At 55.2% G+C, this 20,812-nt stretch overlaps 4 protein-coding genes across 4 annotated transcripts; 2 read left to right on the top strand and 2 right to left on the bottom strand.

Annotated features, from left to right (window-relative positions):
• Positions 1 to 709: 709 nt before the first annotated feature.
• CCMA1212_004241 (uncharacterized protein) lies at positions 710 to 2,988 on the bottom strand (the record flags this gene model as incomplete). The annotated part of the gene is made up of 2 exons (XM_073701556.1): positions 710 to 816; positions 870 to 2,988. The coding sequence occupies 2 exons, from the start codon at positions 2,986 to 2,988 to the stop codon at positions 710 to 712; spliced, it is 2,226 nt and encodes a 741-aa protein (XP_073559865.1).
• A 1,874-nt stretch (positions 2,989 to 4,862) lies between these two features.
• Positions 4,863 to 7,479, top strand: CCMA1212_004242 (putative secreted glycosidase; the record flags this gene model as incomplete). The annotated part of the gene is made up of 5 exons (XM_073701557.1): positions 4,863 to 4,958; positions 5,018 to 5,539; positions 5,601 to 6,077; positions 6,140 to 6,519; positions 6,576 to 7,479. The coding sequence occupies 5 exons, from the start codon at positions 4,863 to 4,865 to the stop codon at positions 7,477 to 7,479; spliced, it is 2,379 nt and encodes a 792-aa protein (XP_073559862.1).
• A 505-nt stretch (positions 7,480 to 7,984) lies between these two features.
• On the bottom strand, positions 7,985 to 9,851 carry CCMA1212_004243 (uncharacterized protein; the record flags this gene model as incomplete). Its single annotated transcript, XM_073701558.1, has 3 exons — positions 7,985 to 8,455; positions 8,517 to 9,705; positions 9,760 to 9,851. 3 exons carry the CDS (start codon positions 9,849 to 9,851, stop codon positions 7,985 to 7,987), a joined length of 1,752 nt encoding a protein of 583 aa, XP_073559863.1.
• Positions 9,852 to 10,386: 535 nt separating this feature from the next.
• On the top strand, positions 10,387 to 20,321 carry CCMA1212_004244 (Protein CSF1; the record flags this gene model as incomplete). The annotated part of the gene is made up of 3 exons (XM_073701559.1): positions 10,387 to 10,395; positions 10,528 to 10,671; positions 10,746 to 20,321. 3 exons carry the CDS (start codon positions 10,387 to 10,389, stop codon positions 20,319 to 20,321), a joined length of 9,729 nt encoding a protein of 3,242 aa, XP_073559860.1.
• Between the last annotated feature and the right edge of the window lie 491 nt (positions 20,322 to 20,812).

The raw sequence follows: 20,812 nt of genomic DNA on the forward strand, positions 1-20,812 counted from the left end.
GCGCCCTTCGCTTCTATGTAGAATGAATAAGGTTACAAAAAGGGAACTGAACCCTGAGAACCGAGGAGAACAAGAGAAACAACAAAAAGGGGAGGACATGGAACCCCTATGTAGGTACAAAAGAAGGAAAGGAAACCCGAAGTCGGTCCATCCATCCATACGGTCAGTCAAGTCACCCAGCCATCTATCGTGCTATTATGCCTCGCCATTTGTGAAGAAACGCAAGTAAAACCGAAACAACAAGAGAGGAATCAAAGAAAACAGAAGAAGAGCCCATTGGAACCATGGGAAGTGAACCCAACGCCGTGTCATGCGAACTTGTTTTGAGAGACAAAGAAGAAAAAAAGGGGGTCTGTACGTTATGTATGTTTCGTGCTTGTCGTTGTGGATGAATTTTGCTCCCCCCTCTGAAGTTGTTTCCACGCATCGTGAATTTGTTGATGTGCCTTATTGTCCATGTTGCGTACAGATTGTACACTTTTACATTTTGCTGTTTCACCCTCTAGATACGCCTCTGCCTTGTTTTTGCGGAGAATGTCGAAGAGAAAGGGGTGCAAAAGGAAAAGAAGTGAGAAGATCGGCAAGGATCTTCTCTACGCCAGTGAGGCAAGGTCGTTTGAGTCATCTATATGGCAGTATCGCGTGATTTAGAAAGTGGAAGAGAGTAAGAAATCGCATCAGGTCGTAGTCTCATATCTCGTAAGCGCATTTAGGGCGCATTGGGAAGTAAAAGGTGGGAACAAAAGGCGAGTTCCAGGGAGCGTGAATCGGCAGGGGAAAACTGCGAGCCTTTTTGGCGGGCTTCGATGGTGTCGACTGCAATATTGTTAGTACATGTCATGTTCAGTTCAGTGATGAGGGAAACCTACAATCAAGGTCAAGGGTGTGGAAGTATTCCGTAATCTCTGGGTCCTTGTCTTGCACTGTCAACTTCCCGTCGACACCCCTCATGGTCTGAGGCAAGGCCTTGCGGATAGACAAGAGCATCTTCAGCAGCCCGGCCAGATTGCCGCCCTGTTGCGTGAACACGCTAGGGTCTCGCTCAAGGGGCCAGCCCGGACGCAGATGGTCTTGCTCCCACGCCTTGAATGCCCAGGTCGACTTTTCCACGCAGTTGAGGAAGATGATGGCGGTGAGATAGATCTTGAACCCGACCTTTGTTTTGCTGTCCGTGAGCAGCCTGTCCATATGGTTCAGGAGGCTCTTGGAGGTGCTGTTGGCCTTTCGTTCCGCCGCGGCGTTGAGCTGCATGCAAATCATGGTGTAAATGTCCGCGTCATTCTCGTTTTGTGCCTCCTTGATCCATCTCGGCTCTTCTCCCTCGGCACTCGGCTTCTCCAGTATCGTCCACTGTCGCTCTCGGTCGATGCTTTCCACCAAGCCCCACAGCTCCAGAGCCTTTCTGAGAAGATCGTCTTCTTCCTTTGCTAGCTGTTGGCATGCAGCCTCGAGCGTCACTTTCATAAATCGTGACGGCTCGCGCTCGATAAATGTCGTCAGCACATCTCGCATGTACGACTCGGCCTTGGCTGGGATATCCTCTGAATCTTGATCAATCATGATGACCTGATGAAACGGGCGTTTGTCTTCGCGAGCCTCTGCCTGTGACTCGCTGAGTTCCAAGGGATAGACCAAGGCTCCAAAGACAATCTTTTTGCCGGCTTCCGGAAAATGAGATACCTCGATCAGGCTTCCGTCGTTGGTGAGCTTCAGCTGGTCCTTGATGAGGTTGATGCGATTTTGAGACAGCACGACCTGCACGCCAGCAGCATACAAGTCAAGCTGTTCGTGTAGGCGAGTGCGGACACAGCCAGTCCTCCAGACACGGGGTGCCAGGACCTTGCGGCAGGTATCACATGGTGTGCCTTTGCCGCAGTTCTTCCTCAGGATCCGACACCGAATGCAGGCCCCTATCTTGCGCACCTCCTGTACCTCCTTACGTCTCGCGGGAGTAAATCTCGATCGTGCATGGCGCGCCCTCCCGTTGATGAGCCCATCGCTGGTGTCCATGCGAACGCCGCCGCGGCTCATGAGAGGTAGCACGGGGGAACTTTCCGTCAGCAGGGGAATGGGGGTAGTAGTGGTCAGGTATGACATCTCGCCCCACGGCTGGGAGACACTCGTATCGGGTAAGGAAGTGGGCAAGGAGACTGGCACTGAATCGATGGTTGCCTGATGGTTCTCGACGATGGGAGGGGACGACGTTGGCGGTGGAATGGCGGTGTTGACGAGCTGGGGGTCGAGAAAGGTTGGATTCAAGCGGGCTGTGGCGGCAACCGCGACGGATATGTTGGTTGTATCAGGGGATGCCTCGCTGGCGGGGAGAAGAGCCTGGAGACGCTCTTCCGGCGAGAGCTCGGGAGTCGGTGACGGAAACTTGACCGCGGCGGTACCCGCCAAAGCTCCCAGGTCGGGCCCCGCGCCTGATGACGATCCAGGAGGAGACGGGTGCGGCTGCGGCGGCGGGTTCGAGCCCTTCTTCAGGCTGGTGCTCGTCTGCGGACGGCTGTCATAGGTCGCGGGAGGGTTGTCGAGGGTAAACTGCTCCTGCAGCTCTAGTCGATCGGGCACAAACCCACCGCCGTTAGCAGCTGGGTTGGCGGCGTTGTCGGATGTCTTCTGGCCGCGGCTGTTCTCGTTCAGATCGACCTGGCGCGATGCCTCAGCAAGCGTCTCGAGGGCACTCCATCCCTGGGGCAGCGCGAGCTGGGCAGTGGGCTGGCCATTGACGGGAGCGCCTCCCTGAGGCCGGTCGATGGCGGCTCTGGCGGTGGTGATGCCGTGCAGCTCGAGGCAGGCCCGCATGCGGTCCGAGTCGGAGATGGCGGGGCATTTCTTGGTGATGTGCGTCGTCAGGCTGTCGATGCGGCCCTTGGGGAAGTTCTCGCCGCACTGCTTGCACGTGTGAGGATAGCGGTTGCTGTTGTCGTTGAGCTTGGGCCCGCGGACGAAGTACTCGAGGATGAGGGGGTTCGGCTTGCGACCCATTGCGCTCGACTGGCCTCGACGGGCGGCGATTGACGGTCAGTCTCTTGCGCACAAGGGCCCGGCGACTCGATACCGCCCGGTCTGGCCGTGAGAAGCGAGCGCTCGGCGATGAGGCGGCCTGGATGAATCGCTGGCTGGCGGGTGGCAGAAAAGGCGGAATGCAGCAGCTGCACATACGCCTAACAGGATTCTGCCCGCGTTATCGACAAAAGTTGGCAGACCGCCTTGAAGCGTGCTGGTCGGAGGCAAAGGCGGTATGCAAGAAAAAAGAGGGGACTCGATGCCAGACACGCACCCACATGGCCAAATGAAAGCGAGCAGAGAGCTGGCAGATGAGTGCCGTGAGTTGCTCGTAAGAAATTGTCGCCATGTGTGGATTATCGTTCGAGTCGACCACCCGCTTTTTTTGGGCAAGCCACTTTTTGTGCGCGGTCGGTGTTACGTTGATCCGGCCAAGCGAACGAGATTGGTCCGAATTCCCCGATCCCACGATAATCCGGTTCATCATACCCCCATCTTTGAGCAAGGATGCACACACGACATTGGCTGATGGCACGAATCCCCCACATTATGGCTGTTGATGTCGATGTTGCATTGGGAAGAGAACAAAGAAAGGCATGTGCCAATGGCAAAGTATCGCCGGCGCTCGTGAGTTGCCTGTTCGGCACTTTGTCCGCTCTCTCTTTCGTCGGGTGATGCTGCCCTCAAGCGCTAGAGTTGCGTCTAGTGGTTGAAGCCTCTGTTGGAAGGATCGTGGTGGGCCATGAGATTCGTTCGATTTGGGTATCCTCAGTATGTACTACCTACTGGTACCTTATACGAGGTGCGTATCGTACAACAGCCGGTATAGAGACACCAAGCAGCCACAATGACGATGCTTTGTCCTCGATTCACGGGATTCGCTGCCGAGCCGGAACCACGACAGCGTTCCTGGGCCTAACTCGTTACGGGCTTGCACCACGAGAACAAAGTGCCTCGAGGCTCGACCCTACCATTGTGTACGCGATCCAAGGCTATTGCCAGCTCCTCCCCCCGCAGGACTTTCGTCGTCCGTGATGCTTCTGTTGGTTTGCCGTCCCAAGTCAGGCGACCAGGCCTTACGCTCATTTGCCGGCTGAATACCAGGTACACAGGCGGCGCGTGCTCTGTCCCGATGATGTCTCACCACCAGCTTCAACGGCTCTCAGAACGGCCAAAGCGGGCGCCTTATCGCTTATAGGACTTGAAAGCTTATGTACTTCGAGGGCGGCTCGTTATCGCCGTGTCTTGCCTGCCTTGGTGGTGGAGAGATTCAGTGTCCAGGTCTCGGCACCTTTTGCCCCGACATGGCTTTCCCTTGCGTTTCCTGGCGTTTCCTTGCGTTGCGTAAAAGCGCGCATGTGCATTTGGATGCTTCCTCCGACACTTGACTGATATCTCGCCCCGATGGCTGGATTATCGCAGCATCATATTGATAGTGTTGATGTTGTGCCACAGCGGCATTCAGACGCCTTTGCCTCGCAGATCTTCCGGGCCTGGAGACTAGCGTTTTCCTATTTCAACACGAACCAGGGGCCCTGGACCATTCAGACGGCATGCACCTCCCACGTTGTCTCTCCTCCAACGTCGCCCACTCATGATTGAACCAACAGGAACGTGACTGTGCTTTCGTGATGCCCTGTTGCAACCATGCCGCTGTTGCAGCTTCTCGTGCGGAGCATGCATTGATTGTCTCGTTGCTCTTCCGCCCTTGCGAACTTTGTCGAGGGGGGAAGAGGGAGTCTGGATCATGGGTTCCAGAGGTGTATAAAGGCCAGCGCGATGGACGCGTCCAACGGCTTGTCTGTGCGGGCAGGATGCTTGAATTCCTCGCGTTGTCCACGCTGATAGCCGCAATGTATTCTTTACTATTGTTATTGCCCCTGGTCTCTCCGCTGGTCAAGTCCGCTTCGATTCGTTCTGTGGACTTGGCTGGCTATGTCTTGACCGATGTAAGTGACAGTTTCGAATATCATCTAATGTCGGAGTGAATCGGTCTGACTCTGTATAGACGGGCACCATCAACGGAGGAAACACGTTCCCTGGCGTTTCCCGTCCTCTGGGCATGGTCAAGCTCGGTCCTGATCTCTACTCGGGCACCGATGCGTACTCTGGCTATCTGCCGAATGGCAACTTTACGGGCTTTACCATGCTCCATGAGAGCGGCACCGGAGGCGCTCCCAAATACGGCGTCGTCTCCCAGATGCCTGTCGTTGGGGTCGTTGAGAACCCTCTGAGCGATGCCATCAATGACACCCGGGCCGCGCCTGATGTCACGGAGATTGGGTACTACAAAGCCAGCCTAGGCTCCGGAACTGTCTTGGAAATGGCGGCCACCAACAAGGCCGGCATGTTTCAGTACACATTCCCTACCGGCGGCGAGGCTTTCAACGTTCTTGTTGACGTCTCCCACGTCCTGTCGTCCTACCGTGGTCAGGGTCTGGAGCAGCATTTCCTGGGAGGCAGCATCAACGTTCATAACAACACCAAGGCTGGATATTATTACTATACCGGCAATGGAACTTATGACAATGTGAGCCAGAATGATTTCTTTTTGGTGTCTTGGTGTGAAGACTCACTTATGATGGATGTAGGGATGGAACAGAGCTGCCCCTTGGTCAGTCTATTTCTGTGGCTACTTCGATTCGCCAGCTACGTACAAGACCTTCATTGGAGCGGACCGAACCTCGGCAACTCTGGTTGAGTTTGGTCAGAAGACCAGCTACAGCTCCACGACCGCCAGACTCGGCGCCCTTTTCACGTTCGGGAAGCGCTCTGTGACCTCCAGGGTGGGAGTTTCGTTCGTGTCTGAGGCTCAGGCCTGTGCCAATGTCAAGACCGAGATTCCCCTCGGAACCTCGCTTGCGACGGTTCGCCAGGGAACCCGAGATGCCTGGAACTCGCAAGTCCTGCAAAAGGTGACAACCAGCGAAACCAATGTCACCAAGCTGAACCAGCTCTACACCGCCTTGTATTTCATGCATCTGCTGCCGACGAACAAGACGGGCGAGAACCCTTTGTGGGAATCCCAGGAGCCCTACTATGATGATATTTTCACTTTCTGGGATACTGTAAGTCTAACCTGTTCATGATTAGAACTGGGGAATGTAGTAGTCACTGACAAACTCGACAGCATCGCTGCACAACCCCTCTGCTCCACATCCTCCAGCCCAATTATCATGAAGAGCTCGTAAGATCCATGATCGACATCTATCGTCACGAAGGCTACGTGTCAGATGCTCGCTCCTCCTTCTTCAACGGCGCAGTCCAGGGTGGCTCCAACTGCGACAACGTGTTTGCCGATGCATTCGTCAAGGGTGTGCGCGGCAAGGTCGACTGGGAGGGTGCCTATGCCGCCATGGTCAAGAATGCTGAAGTCGTTCCGCCGAACAACAATGATCCGCGAGACCGCACCAGCTCGACCAAGGAGGGACGAGGTGCCCTGCCAGACTGGCTCAAGTATGGCTACATCACTCCTACGTATGGAAGATCTGTCAGCCGAGCGGTCGAGTAGTAAGCTACTTCCCCCTTCACATTATTTCCATCTCGTGTGTCTGACCGTCTTGCAGTTCGGTAAACGACTTTGCGGTAGCCACCGTCGCCAACGGCCTCGGTCTCCAGAACGACTTCCAAAAGTACCTCAACAGATCGCACAACTGGCGCAACCACTGGAACACCAACATGACGGCCCTCGGCTTCTCAGGCTTCCTCGGCCCACGCAACGCCAACGGCTTCCTCCCGCAAGACCCCCTTTCCTGCGGCGGCTGCTACTGGGCAGACTACTACTACCAGGCCTTGCCCTGGGAGTACTCCTTCAACGCGCACCACGACCTGGACACCATCATCCAGTACTCCGGCGGCGCGGCCACCTTTGTCAAGCGCCTCGAGATGACCTTCCAGCCCGGCGCCTACTCCGGCAACGGCGCCTTCGGCAACACAATCTTCAACCCGGGCAACGAACCCAGCTTCACGACCCCGTACCTGTACAACTTCGTCAACAGGCAGGACCTCGCCGTCCAGCGGAGCCGCTTCATCGCCAAATCGTACTACAAGCCCACGCCCGGCGGTCTCCCCGGGAACAGCGACGCCGGCGCCATGGAGTCGTGGCTCCTCTGGAGCATGATAGGTCTGTACCCCATGACAGGGCAGACGACCTTCCTCATCGGCTCCCCCTGGTTCAAGGATCTCACGATTTCGCTGGGCGGCGGAAAGACGCTTAGGATTACGGCTTCGGGCGGCAGCGAGGACGTGTACTATGTGCAGTCGCTCAAGGTCAATGGCGAGGCGTGGGACAAGAGCTGGGTGTCTTGGTACGATGTCTTTGCGGAGGGGGGCAGCTTGGATTTCGTGCTGGGTGCTGAGCCTAGGAATTGGACGACGGGGGCGACGCCGCCGAGTCCGGGGAGTGTGAGCGTTGATGATGCCAGGAGGATGTTGACGGATATGTATAAGGGGAGTGTATCGGAGTTGTAAATATTGGATTGCAATGGGGTAGATATTGGATATTCTGTATATATAGTTGTAGTACATAAGACATGGTAGTCCATTGGAAAGGCCTTGATTGCAGTAAAGTAAATCACGCTCAACAGGTGTCTCTGTGCCTTGTCGATATACTCCAGTTACGAGACAATGAAACCGGCTTGTATGTATCTAGAAGAATGAGATTGGGACAAAGATAGAATGAAACAGCAAACAGAGCAAGAGCTAATTGAACAAACAGCGGCTGGTATATAACTGTTACATTTCCGCAACATCAAGAGCAGAGAACAAGAAAGACATACATACAAGCTGGTATTTCCACTTCAACCCCCCTGATCATTTCCGACACCCAAAAAAACGCCTCGCTATGCCTGTCTGGCTCAGGGTAGACACATAAGGTAGATCTGAACTTGCTCCTACAATTTGGTTCTTCCCCCCTTTTCTTCTTTCCGCGGCACGAACGGCAAAAGCGCAAACCAAATTTGATTGCTGCTTCAGTTTATTTATCGCCGTCCCAGACGTTGCGAAACTCGTCAGAATCAGAGACGTGGTAACTGGGGGTATGGCGGTGTTCATCTTCATGTTCGGCCGAAGACCATGGCTCGTCGTTGCCCTCCGCGGCGAGACTTTGGTATCCATCGTAGCCTTGCGATGCCGCTGCTGTTGCTTTGGTGCTGCTCCGGGCTTCACGATCGGATGTCGATGGCGAGTCAGCCGGGGCGGGTTCTGGCTGTGCAGCAGCCTTCTTTGACTTCTTCTTCTTCTTCTTGACGACAACCACGGGGGGCGGCTGCTCTGAATCGGTCTGTTGGCCCTGCTGGTGTGATGAATGTGCTAAGCCGGCTGCGTTGCTGTTACTGCGTCCCTGCTGTGCATTGTGTGGCGGGGAGGAGCGAATCCTGGTCTCTGAGCTGCTTGCCCAGGACGCATATCGCTCCCTCAGCGGCTCGCTCGCAGTGATGACTGGGTACTATCCCAGGAGTGTAAGCATAAGCACATACGCAATTTGGGAAGACGGGCCGTCAACTTACATTCCAATCTCCGAATTCCAGCTCCCGGGCCTTGGCGTAGATGTGCTCCTCATCGGGATCAATCTCTGGCTCCTCAAACGTGCCGTGCGTGTTCTCATTCAGCTGGTCAGCCCGAGCGGAGCTGGACGATCCATTTCCATTACCATTGCCCAGCAATGGGGACGTGGCGTTCACCTCTCCCGGCTTGGGGATCCAGTACTTGCCCTTACCACCCCGTTCGTACCGCATACCCTCCTGCAGTCGAGCAAATCTGGACCTGGAGTCTTCGTGGGCCATGATCCTGTCGCCAGAGTCGAATACTCGGTAGCCGTATTTGTCTCCCCTAAACGTCTCCTTGGAATCTTCAATGAGGTCTTTGATGCCAAAAGCATCCCGGATGGCATAGTTGAGCGGCATGCGAGCCGACTGGATGCGGTTGTCCGCAAAGTCGTGCCAGGAAAAGGCGTACCAGTGGGCCACGGCGAAGATGGGCATTTCCACGCAGATGAGAGCATCTTGTATAGCCGCGGCGAGGTTATCGCGAGTGTAGCCCTGCACATCGTCGGGGATGGCGCCGAGCCAGACAAGGATCGATAGGAAGAATCCCTGCCAATAGGAGGCAAATATGATGAGCTTGATACACAGGAACTTGGGGACGGGCCGAAACGGCACCAGGTCTCGGTGCATGCAGACCCAAAACAGCCCGAGCGAGTACAGGCTGACGGTGACACTGATATTGTAGATGATGCCGCTCCAGAAGTAGCCGGACTTGGCTCCAATATATCCCTCCTGGTAGGTGCCCGTAGCCTTCATGATGATGGCCGCGAGAGCCAGGATAGGCTTGAGCCACGCATACTGAAGGATCCCTCGCTTGATGGCCAAGAAGGTATGCGGATCCGAAATGTCCACCTTGGGCAGGAAATGGTTCATGGGCCACAGATGATGCACCGGGGCCCGGCCATGGGTCATGATGATGACGGCACGCTCGCCGCCCAGGTAGTTGATGAGCAGCTGGAAGAAGGTGTATATTGTAAACGCCTCATAGATATCTCGGATCGGGTCCACGAAGGCGGCGGCCCGCAGCGACACCATGCTCGTCCACGACGCGACCGAGTAGATGGGAACCATGAGCAGGATGCGGACGACGTAGCGCTGCAGCAGCGGCTTGCGATAGTTCTTTGCCTGGAGCCATATCGAGCTGTTGACGTCGCTGATTAGAGTCTGCCGACAGGGAGCGAGAGCAGAGGCACGAGGCGAGGCTTACATTACTGACAACACCGTTGCGACCACTGATGCAACGCCTGCTACTATGGTGGTGGCGGTGGTGAACTTCTGGCCGGTGCCATGATCCGGCATGATGGTGACGACGCCACTCTCTGGCGATTTGGAGAGATTGGGGGGAGAGCCAGGACAAGGTAGAGAGAGAGAGAGAGAGAGCAGGGAGGGAAAAGCTGGCAGCTGTTTAGCTCATGGCTATGCTGCAGAGCTGCGTTGGCGAGGGGCGAATCTGCAGCTGTGACACGGCAAATCCTGCGATAACGGCAGCCGTGATAAAGGAACAAGAGCAGGGAGAACAAGATCCAAGGGTGTGACGAAGCTCGCCAGTATGCGAGTTGCGAGAGACAAGATCGTTGGTCTGCTCCCAAGCAAGCACAAGGGCGTCGCGGCCGGAGCTTGGACCGGGGCAAGTACCCGCCCACCAGCGGTTGGCGCGGGAATACCTTCAGATGATGCACAACGCATGTGCACATGCAGCGGGCTTGCATTTAGAGGGAGCTCCACTGGCCGCTAGTGGGCCTGCGGCGCGCGACCCCTGCTGGAGACGAAATTTAGCGGGAGCTCCAGCGGCTGTAGGGGGCGGCTGGAGCTAGCCCGGAGCTGGGCCGCGGTGATGTTCGAGGTTCGGGGCGGATGGACGCCCATCAATCCCAACAAGCAGCGATTCATCAGTCTTCTTCCACCGCCAAGAACAACACCCAGGCTTTCTCTCTCCTGAACACACGACAGCCCTCAGAGCCATGCGCAGTAGCAGTGCGCGAGCCTTGAGCAGCGACAGACGCCCTTCGCGATAACCTCCGACTCTCCGACAGCGGCAGCGACGGACAATGACCTTGGGGAGCTGGCGGGCGTGGGGAAGCTCTGCGAAGCTGTAGTCGAAGATGGCGGGCTTCAATTAGTGAGGGAACACGGAGGGATGGAAGGCCGTTGTGGTTGGTTTTGAATACTGACAAGTGCTTTTCTTCTAGCGAGTTCCTCGTCTTCATCATCGTCTCCGCAATCCTCGCCATATTCTTCCTCCTGTACTTCAACCGACTGTTCGGCTCCATCGTCTCTTATGGCATCAGAACCTGGACCTGGCATCGATACCGCATATACCTCGACATACAGGCGCTGCAGGTCTCGCTGCTGGCCGGGCGCATATTCTTCACGGGCTTGCGATACCACGGCTCCAACGAAACCTTCCTGGTGCAGCACGGAGACATCACCTGGCGATATTGGCTGCGCCGCGTGCGAGAGGTCAGCATATCCGCGGCCAATGGCAACAAGGAAAACGTGGCATCGGAAAGGGAGGCATCTCCGACTCTACCATGCCGCATCAACGTGAACCTCGTCGGCGTGGAGTGGTTCGTCTACAACCGCAGCCCGGCATACGACTCGGTTCTTGCCGGCATCATCAACCCAACCTCGTCCGGCTCGAGCTCCAGCACAGGCACCTTTGACGAGAAAGGAGACGCTGGGCTACGATCGCGAAACCTGAACCACGACGACGTGTCCGAACGAGAGCCGACATCCCGAGAGAAGGGCGACAAGCCACTGAATGGAAACGGGAGGTCAGGCTTGGGAAGTCGACCCAGCACGAGCTCCAGCAGCAGCAGCAGCAGTAGCGACGAGAGCGCCCATGATGATGCTCCCGAACTGCCCTTTATGCTCAAGCTTTTCCCTATTCAAATCGAATGCCAGAAAGCCGCGGCGGTGTTTGGGAATGACAACACAAAGGCAATCCTCATTGTGAAAGCCGATTCAATCTCTGGAGACGTTGATGCCACGGAGACAACGACGGTGGATCAATACAGACAGGTATTCAATATTGAGCTGGGGCATCCCGTGGTGGAAATGCTGGACAACCTCGACTATAAGGAAGATCAGGCGACGCGTGCCAAACGGGAGCGGGAGAGTGTTGCCCGTGAGCCACATCATGCCCCCAGGAAGTCATTTTTCCGTCAGCAGAGGCGTAAGGCGCTTAGCTCCCTGCGAAACCTGGTGCCGTACTGGCGAAGATCCGTCGAGTCGTTCTCGAGCGATGCTCGGACTGTAAGGGGCGCTGTGGCGGCCCATGCCCCTGGCGTCATCCAATGGCAAGGCTTATCACGGTATCTCGACGATCAGGACATTGACGACAAGACTCGTTGGGCACCAGTTGAGTACGCTGCCGTTTCAACCATTCTCGACAGCCCTGCCTGCCAGTTGACTGTGTACTGGGATGCCGTCAGCAAGGTGACTGAGGAAGCTCATCGCCAGCGGCAAATGGACCCTTCTGCGAATATCAATGGATTGGAGCCGCCAGCTTGGGGAGTACAAATTTCGGTGAAAGGGGGGACAATGAACTACGGGCCATGGGCCGATCGGCAAAGGGCCGATCTACAACGCGTGTTTGTGCCCTCGCTCTGCAAAGATGGCACTGCCGCTGGGCCCCTTCCGGTTGGTGCATGGAGAGTGCCTACGCAGTTTGACCTGCTGGTGGAACTCGACGACACAGTCACGCTGCGCATTCCCATACGGGAAGAGTCTAAGAACTGGCGTTGGCGTGGTAAAGAGCCGCTCGCCAAGCAGGAAACGGCACGGAATACGCGCAAGCAGCGGAACAGAGGCAAGAAGAACTCCAAAAGCGAAGCCGTCCAGGCTCGCCCCGCCGGCTGGCTCGAGTTCAAGGTCCCCAAAAACTCGACGGTCCGATATTACATGGACATGGTCGCGAGCTCAAGTGGTTTCAAGACCAAGCTGAATGTCCACTTGCCGACTACTGAGCTGTGGAGTAGTGTCAACCATGATTTGCTCTGGCGATCCGGCCCTCAACAAATCTCATGCGATCTGTCAACCCCCCTCTCATGGAACACGCTGCGTAACTGGCATTTCAACGTGGCGTGCGACGGCATGGACATGTACCTGCTAAGAGATCACGTCTTCCTGATTGTGGATCTGGTGGACGACTGGGGGGCAGGGCCTCCCGCTGAGTATCTCGTTTTTACCCCTTTTCTCTATCACCTCCACCTGAGCTTGCAAAATGTCAAGATATATCTCAACGTTAATGATGAGAACATTATTGACAAAGCAACGGCAATGGATGACAATACATATCTTATTCTTTCCAGTCCAGAGTTGAAAGCGGAGACCTGCATACCCCTTGACAAGTTTCGGCCGAGCAGAAACAGTATTCCGTTTGACATTCGAGCTGACACCCTTGACCTGGCACTCCATGCCTCCCAGTCAAACACACATGCGAGTTTTGTCAAGTCCACGGACCTAGGTCATATTGAGGGTTTGGGGGTTGTCGGAAGCTATCAGTACAATGCTACGACGTCGCCCGCCAACACGGACACTTTGGTTCTGGATGTACATGCCCAATCACCCTGCATCTACCTCTACGGGTTCTTGGTTCGATACTTCATGGTACTCAAGGACAATTATTTTGGCGAACACGTACATTTCAAGACTCAGGACGAATATCAGGAGCAACTGCAAGCCAAGATGCAAAACCCGGATGCCGAGCTGCCGGCTGTACGCCCGCCTCCCAAGAAGTCCAACGACCTTGATGTCATGTTGGCCATCAAATTGGACGATCCCCGCCTCTTGGTACCAACGAACATCTATTCTGCCAAGCGCTATCTACAGGGCGAACTGGCCTCTCTAGCCCTGGACCTGCGTTTTACAAACTACTACATGGATATGGAGCTTGATCTCAGCCCCCTGAGCCTGTCTCTGGGCAGCTCAGACAGCAATCTGGACTCCGCGAGCGTGTCAACCTCTGACACGCAGCTGTTCATCGATGGCATCCGCGTCTTTGGCCACCGCACTTTTGGCCTGCCACCAGCAGAGCCGACGTATCTGTGCAATTGGGATGTTTCTGTCGGCGCAGTTGCTGGAGAATGCACAACTGAATTTCTGGCAGCTTTGACCAGAGCAGCGCCAGCATTCAGCTTCACGTTTGACGACGTCGAAAACGCCCTGGTCCCGTATTCCTCCTTAGTCTTTTACGACGTCACGTTTGTTCGTCTTGCTGTTCAGTCCATCCGTCTCTGGATACACGTGGAAGAGAGCGTCTTCTGCTTCTCCACCGATGCCATCGACGTCAACAGCAATGACTGGGCCCGATCGCATTACTCCAAGCGTGCGAACGTACTGATACCGAATGTTCAATTCTCGTGCGTCAACGCCGAGTCGGCAGCGAGGCACAAGTCACGTCCCCAGCACCCCGTTGAAACCCAAGCATACCTGAAGACAGACGTTCGACTCGCCTCTGTTGGGAGGAAGTTCAACTTCTCAGAGGAGCGCAAACTACAACAAGACCTGATTCGTCGCGAGGATCAGCGTACAGACCGGACGCCGTTCCTTATCCTCCCTGGCACGGGCGGCGATTTCATCCCCGAGCAGGTCGACCCTCCGGCACAGTGCATGCCACCCCCTCCCCTTCCCCTCGTTGATGCCGACTACGACAAGTTATCAGCGCCGAGTATGATGAGCTCTCGCTCACGGAGGGTCACTCGCCAAAACTCATTCCTCTCCTTCTCTAGCTCTTCAAGCAGCAGCAATGCCCGTGGGCTTAATGGCCGCCGCGTTAAGCCTAGGCCATCAAGGTTCGGAGACAATCTGTCAATACGGTCTGCCGCTATGAAGGGTGCACGCTCCGGAAACGACAGGAGCCTCTCTGTTTCTCCTGGTAGACGGTCTTCCTTCTACAGCACAGTCGGTGATTTCTCAGCACAAGAGAACCCCGAGCAGTCGCCTATCGCTTTCTCAAGCCAGTATTTCACTCCAAACTTCCCGCTAGATGGCGTCAGGCCGGATTCTCGAGACGCAACTTTCCCGCCCATTGACGACGAGGATTTCGAGTTCTTCAACCGACTCAAAGTGGACTTGAACGATATTGATCCGGCCGATCTTAGTGAAGACCATGCTCAGTCGAGTACCATCATTGAGTTTCCATCTGGGATCAGTGCCTTTGTCACTCCCGAAGCTATTCGCCATGCGACGATCTTGCTCGCCGCGTTGCAACCGTCTGAGCCGGAGGATGTGCTGGACTCTCTCCAGTCCAGCACCATTACCGAGATCTTCAAGTCCAGAAAAGAGGCACACATTCGCGGAGAAATGTCTGATTTCATGGTCAAGGCACCCAGAATCAACGTCCGGTTTCTGAACTCGTCAACGCTGGACTCACCGGATCCATCCGAAGAAGAGCTGGACCAATATGACCTCACGATTTCGCAAGTCTCTCTCATGACAAGATCCACAAAGGAGCAGGGCATGACCGACTCCAGGACATCTATGGACCTACGTCTAGGCTCTATAGAAATGTCTGCCTCAGAGCGCCTTTCTTCTGTCCAGAAACCCCAGGCAGCCGTGATGCTGCAGATAGATGGCGTCAGAGTCTCCTTGGGAGCCAAGGAAATCACGTATTTTGATGCCGACATTGGCTCCGTCGTTGGAAGTACTGCGTCCGGCAAGATTGAATATCTAGCTTCCTTGATTCACCGCACAGGAAATGTCGCTGCAGAGCTGGGGCGGCTGCTAACAGAAGTCAACGAGCATCATTCCACCTGCGTAAGATACTTTGTCCTGCGCCTCTTGCAGGTGGGAGAGGCCACGAACGACCCTTCATTCCTCATACGTCCTTCGGCTGTCTTACGATCCGCAAAGCAGCACTTGAGGACGACTGATTCTTGGAAGATGATCACGCGGCTTCGCCAGATCTGGGATACCAAGAATGAGCTGGAGAAGTCTCGTCTTGCACAAGAATGTTGGGGCCAATCTCCGACTCTTCCACCGGATACAGTTCAACGTGTAGTGAGCTCTTTCGAGAAATGGAGAAACTGGGACTTGGGCAATGTCTCTAGCACTCTCCTCTTGAAGAAGATATTCGGCGATGTACAAACCGATAACAAACCGGATGGGGAACTATATCCTCTCCTTGGTGCCTGCAAGCTTGGCACGATTTGCCTCGTGCTCGACCCGGGACCGAAACAAAACAAGATTGGCCTGGAGGATCTCACTGCGCGAGTTGAGAGAAAAGTGGCCGACCCTGCTACTACTCTTTTGGGGACTATTCCTGTCACCGTGTTGAACATCTGCTGCGGCGAGGCTGGTGTCAACCTGAACTGGGAGCTTTGTGTTCTTGCCGACGATATCTTGCGGCTATACAACAAGAACCAGAGCCAGGGTCCTTCCGTTCCTCTCCCTGTCCAGAAGCCACTTGCGCAGGTCGCAAAGGCAGCAAAGAAAAAATCGTCTGCATATCACTTGGCTCTAGAGCTGATCAAGGGATCCATTGAGCTCGAGACGGTCAATCTGAGTGCAAAGACGTTAGGGGATGGACTCAAAGCGTCCTTACTCACGTTTGATACGGCGGACGGTGCAACTCTCACAAGCCTGATGATCAACAGCGACGCCGTCACCTCAATGCTGCATAGCCATTCTCACCAACTTGGCATGTCCCAGTTCCGGGGACCAAGTCTGTGTGTCTCGCACGAATTGCGGTCAGCTGATGAAGCGCCTGCGCACAAGATCAAGGCGACGGCTAGTAGCCAGAGCTTGACTCTTGCCGTAAAGCAGGACCCCATCGGTCTCATGGAAGTTCTCGATCTCCTCTTCAGAGACGAAATCGCCCAAATCTACCGCTTGAAGACTCAATTTCCAGAATCGCCAAAGCCGCAGACCTCAGACGTTGAGACGGGCAATCGCCCCTCCAGCTTCAAGATCAACATCGCCACGTTCCTGGATGCTTACGAGATTAGGCTACCTCTGATACCGACTCTCACGTATCAGATCTCCGGCGTCGTAGCGCGAGCGGCGTGTGCGGCCAACTCTTCGAAAGAACTCATCTTTGACTTTGACATCAAGGAGAATTCTCATGAGATGCAGATCAACGTCAAGAATGAGTCTCGAACTATATCCTTGTTACAAATACCGCCTACCAACGGACGGGTCACACTGAGCCAAGGCCAGAAGGCCGAGAGTATCTTGAACGTGCTCTGCTCCGTGGAAGTCATGCGCCTCGATGCGTCGGCAATATACAATCTCCTCACAGCGCTGAACCGACCACAAATCTCAACTGCCATTGACGAGGTACAGCAACAGTCCAAGACCATACAGGAACATATAGAGGATATCTTTGGGGCCAGAGAGGCCAAGCAAGTGGAGGAGAAACCGAGCTCGAACCTCGTATATGCCGTTCATCTTACCTTGGCAGGGCTGCAAGTTGCTGCAAAGACCTCGTTGAAGTCTGATACGGAGGCAATTGCGCACGTTCTCTTCTCCATGGACAAAGCATATCTGAGAGCGTCCAATCGCCATGAGGTTCACGGCCCTATTCTCAAGTATCCAGAGATCCATCTAAACCTGAGGCACGTTGGATTCGACATTGAAAGAGGGACAGAGGGCAATATGAGGTCGTGCGGCAACTTTGGCGCGAGCTTCACGGTGTCCGCCAGCTCAAGTCCTGGGGAAGACGGCAATGACGAGTGGTCGTTCAATTTCAGAAGCGACGACTTGGACGTGAACTTGTCTCCGGAAACAACCTCGACGACTGTCGATGTGCTGGGCTATCTTGGAACAAAGATCAAGGATCTAGACACTTCGCGCGAACTGGAATATCTGAGAAAACTTCGACAACCGAAGCCGCGTATCTCCATCAATGATGAAGAGGTACTGCCCGAGTATCCAGATATCCTTGATTCCATTTTGGGATCGGTCGTCTACCGCTTCGAACTGCGCAACATCCGCGCTTCGTGGAACGTTGCAGATGAAAGCGGTCATCAGGAGAGCGACGAAGAAGATCTGGTGCTCTCCGTCAGGCTTATTGAATTCGGCACGAGAACCAAGCGATCCGCGAGATTGGCCATCGAAGACTTTCAGCTCCAAACCGTGCCTCCTGGCCAAGACCGGAGTATCCGATCTCTGCACTCGGCGCTTCTCCCACAAGTGATCTTCAACATTGCCTACTTTTCTACGCCAGATGCTCGTCGTCTGGCATTCCAAGCTGTGGGCGCGTCCTTGGATTTGAGATTGACTTCGGCCTTTATCGTCCCGGCGGCAAATCTGGTGGAATCGATTTCGCTGTCAGCAAAGAACGTGCGGCGAGCATCGGTACAGTGGAATAACGAAGCGGCGCAAAACAACAATAACAGCAAGAAGCAGCCTGCGAACGCGCCCAGAACGGAGAGCTCACGGAGCGTCTTTGGCAACAAACGACTGGAGAGCTTGCTGATGGACGCAGATTTCGCAGGCGCAGTCGTTTATGTATCGAGCGCGAAGTCTGCTGCTCATGGCTCTGCTCGGCTCCGCAACGACCGCCCGTCCCTGGCAGGGAAGTACGGCCAATTCAGTACAGATGACTCTGGAAGCGGCGCAGTTCTGCGCAGTCCTGGGTTAGCGTGGAAGGCAGAATATTGCGACAACGGCCGGGATAATCCTGCATTGTCTGGCGAGATCAAGATTGATGCTTCGAGCAACATTCTTTATCCGTCGGTTGTCCCTCTGATTATGGATATCGTGTCGAGCGTCAAGGAGGTCGTGAGTAAAGACAAGGACAGCGAACCAGCTCCGAAGCCCGAGCCACCAAAGATGAAGCCCGAAAAGTCTGGAGACGAGGATAATATACTCACTGCAGACCCCAGCGTGATGCTGGGCCGAGTCAAACTCAATCTGGGCCTGCGCATCTGCAGACAGGAGTTTTCCTTGAGCTGCCAGCCCATAGCCCGGGTGGCCGCAACGACGAGCTTTGAAGACGTGTACTTTACGCTCAACACGGTCTCTTCACAAGAACACGGAAACTTCTTTGCCATATCTGGTGCTCTCAACAAACCGCAAGCTTCGGTACAGCACGTTTACTCGAGAGAATCCACTGCGAGCTTCGAAGTCGACACCGTCACCCTTTCGTTCATGAACAGCAAGCACGTCAGCGGTACAAGCGGCGTGTCGGCCATCCTGAGCGTGAGCCCGATGAAGATCGCGGTCAATGCCAAACAAGTGCAAGACTTTTTGCTGTTCCGCGAGATCTGGTATCCCAAGGACCTGAGAAACGCAGACTCCCCGGCACCGTTGCCAAAGCTGGTCACAGAGACATCACAAGGCCACCTGGTCCAGAGGTACCAGCAGGTGGCAGCCACAGCAGCCTTTCCGTGGACGGCAACGATATCCATCTCAGCTCTCGATGTCAGCGTCGACATGGGACAGGCGATTGGCAAATCAGTGTTTCAAATCAACAAGTTCTGGGTGTCATCCAAGAAGACGTCGGACTGGGAGCAGAACCTTTGTCTCGGCTTTGAAAAGATTGGTATTGACTGTACCGGTCGCTTGAGTGGTTTTGTTGCCCTGCGGCACTTCCGACTACGAACCTCGATTCAGTGGCCGAAGCGGGAGGAAGCGCTCAACGAGACGCCCCTTGTACAGGCGTCCATCGCCTTCAACGAGCTACGCATCAAGGCCGCGTTTGACTACCAAGCCTTTTTGATAGCGGACATTACCTCGCTGGAATTTCTAATGTACAACGTGAGGGATGGCAGCAAGGGCCGTGGAGACCGCCTGGTGGCAGAATTTGTTGGCGATGCTGTGCAGGTTTTCGGCACGGCGACATCAGCTGCTCAGGCCGTATCGCTCTACCAAGCTCTACAGAAGCTGATGCAGGAGCGCAGGGAGAACTTTGAGTTGTCGCTCAAGGAGATTGAGAAGTTTATGAGACGAAAATCTACCGCGACCCGGCTCTCCGTCTCGGCAGCTACGAGAACTCCCAAGCTGCCAGAGGACGACACAATGGCCAAGTCCCCCATCTCGCTCGATACGGACGTGGTCGTGACGCTGCGAGCACTCAACTTGGGCGTGTTCCCCAACACGTTTTACGACCACCAGGTGTTCAAGATGGAGGCGCTGAACGCGTACGCGCGGTTTGCCGCCGGCGTCGAAGACCGACGAATTCACAGCATGCTGCGAATGACACTGGGACAGCTCCGGATCGGACTGGCGGGCGTCAGAAACATTGAAGCACCGAAGACGCTCAGCGAGATGTCTGTGGAAGATGTGGTGCAGCGGGCCACGGGGTCACGGGGCGGTACGATCCTCAAGGTGCCCAAGGTCGAAGCAGTCATGCAGACGTGGCAAGCACCGAACAGCAACCACATCGACTACCTGTTCAAGAGCGCGTTCGAGGGCAAGGTCGAGGTGGGATGGAACTACTCGCGCATCAGCTACATCCGGGGCATGTGGGCGAAGCACAACAAGTCGCTGGAGGAGACGTGGGGCCGGCAGCTGCCGTTGACGGCGGTCAAAATCACGGGGGTGCCGGAAGCCGAGGAGGGCCGGCGGGAGGGCGGCGAGCAGCAGAAGATCACGGCGGAGGTGACTGTGCCGCAGTCCAAGTACGAGTACCTGGCGCTGGAGCCGCCCATCATCGAGACGCCGCAGCTGCGCGACATGGGCGAGGCGACGCCGCCGCTCGAGTGGATTGGGCTGCACAGGGACAGGCTGCCGAACCTGACGCACCAGATTGTGATTGTGTCGCTGCTGGAGCTGGCGGGCGAGGTGGAAGATGCATATTCGCGGATCTTGGGGTCGTCATAGATAGTTTCTTGATGGAGGCGTTTTTCGGTGTGAGTCACTCGGTATGGTAAAGGGAGTCTGTGGCGTTGTCTGTATTGTGTTTCTTTGCCATTTAAAGCATTTCTTCTTTCAAAGATGCACGCCGAGTGACTGGTACCGTGTCATCAGGGCCAGAGAGGGACAAGCTGATGTAGCTCTCTTGGATGCTAGGACTACTGTGCAACTTGTGGTGTAACTCATTGTAATTCAAGTTGAGCACCTACTCATCCCACGTCTGATACTATTCACTGAATGACTTGAGAGCACTCCTCTATAGTACATTACTTAGTGTAAGCTTCATAGAGCCTCTTCGAGCCTTTGCCGTAATATTACCATCCCGGCATGCCTCGAATCCGGCTTGAGCGGCGCAAAAGCAGAAGCGACCAATCAGAGAGCAGCAACTGACAGCATGAGAGGTTGCATAGCAAAGAGGTCCCGCTTTTCTGCCCCTCGTTGTTGTGAGCCCCTCTATT

This window comes from Trichoderma ghanense (assembly GCF_004382785.1).
Source record: "Trichoderma ghanense strain CCMA-1212 chromosome Unknown scaffold_4, whole genome shotgun sequence".
Taxonomy (NCBI): Eukaryota; Fungi; Ascomycota; class Sordariomycetes; order Hypocreales; family Hypocreaceae; genus Trichoderma; species Trichoderma ghanense.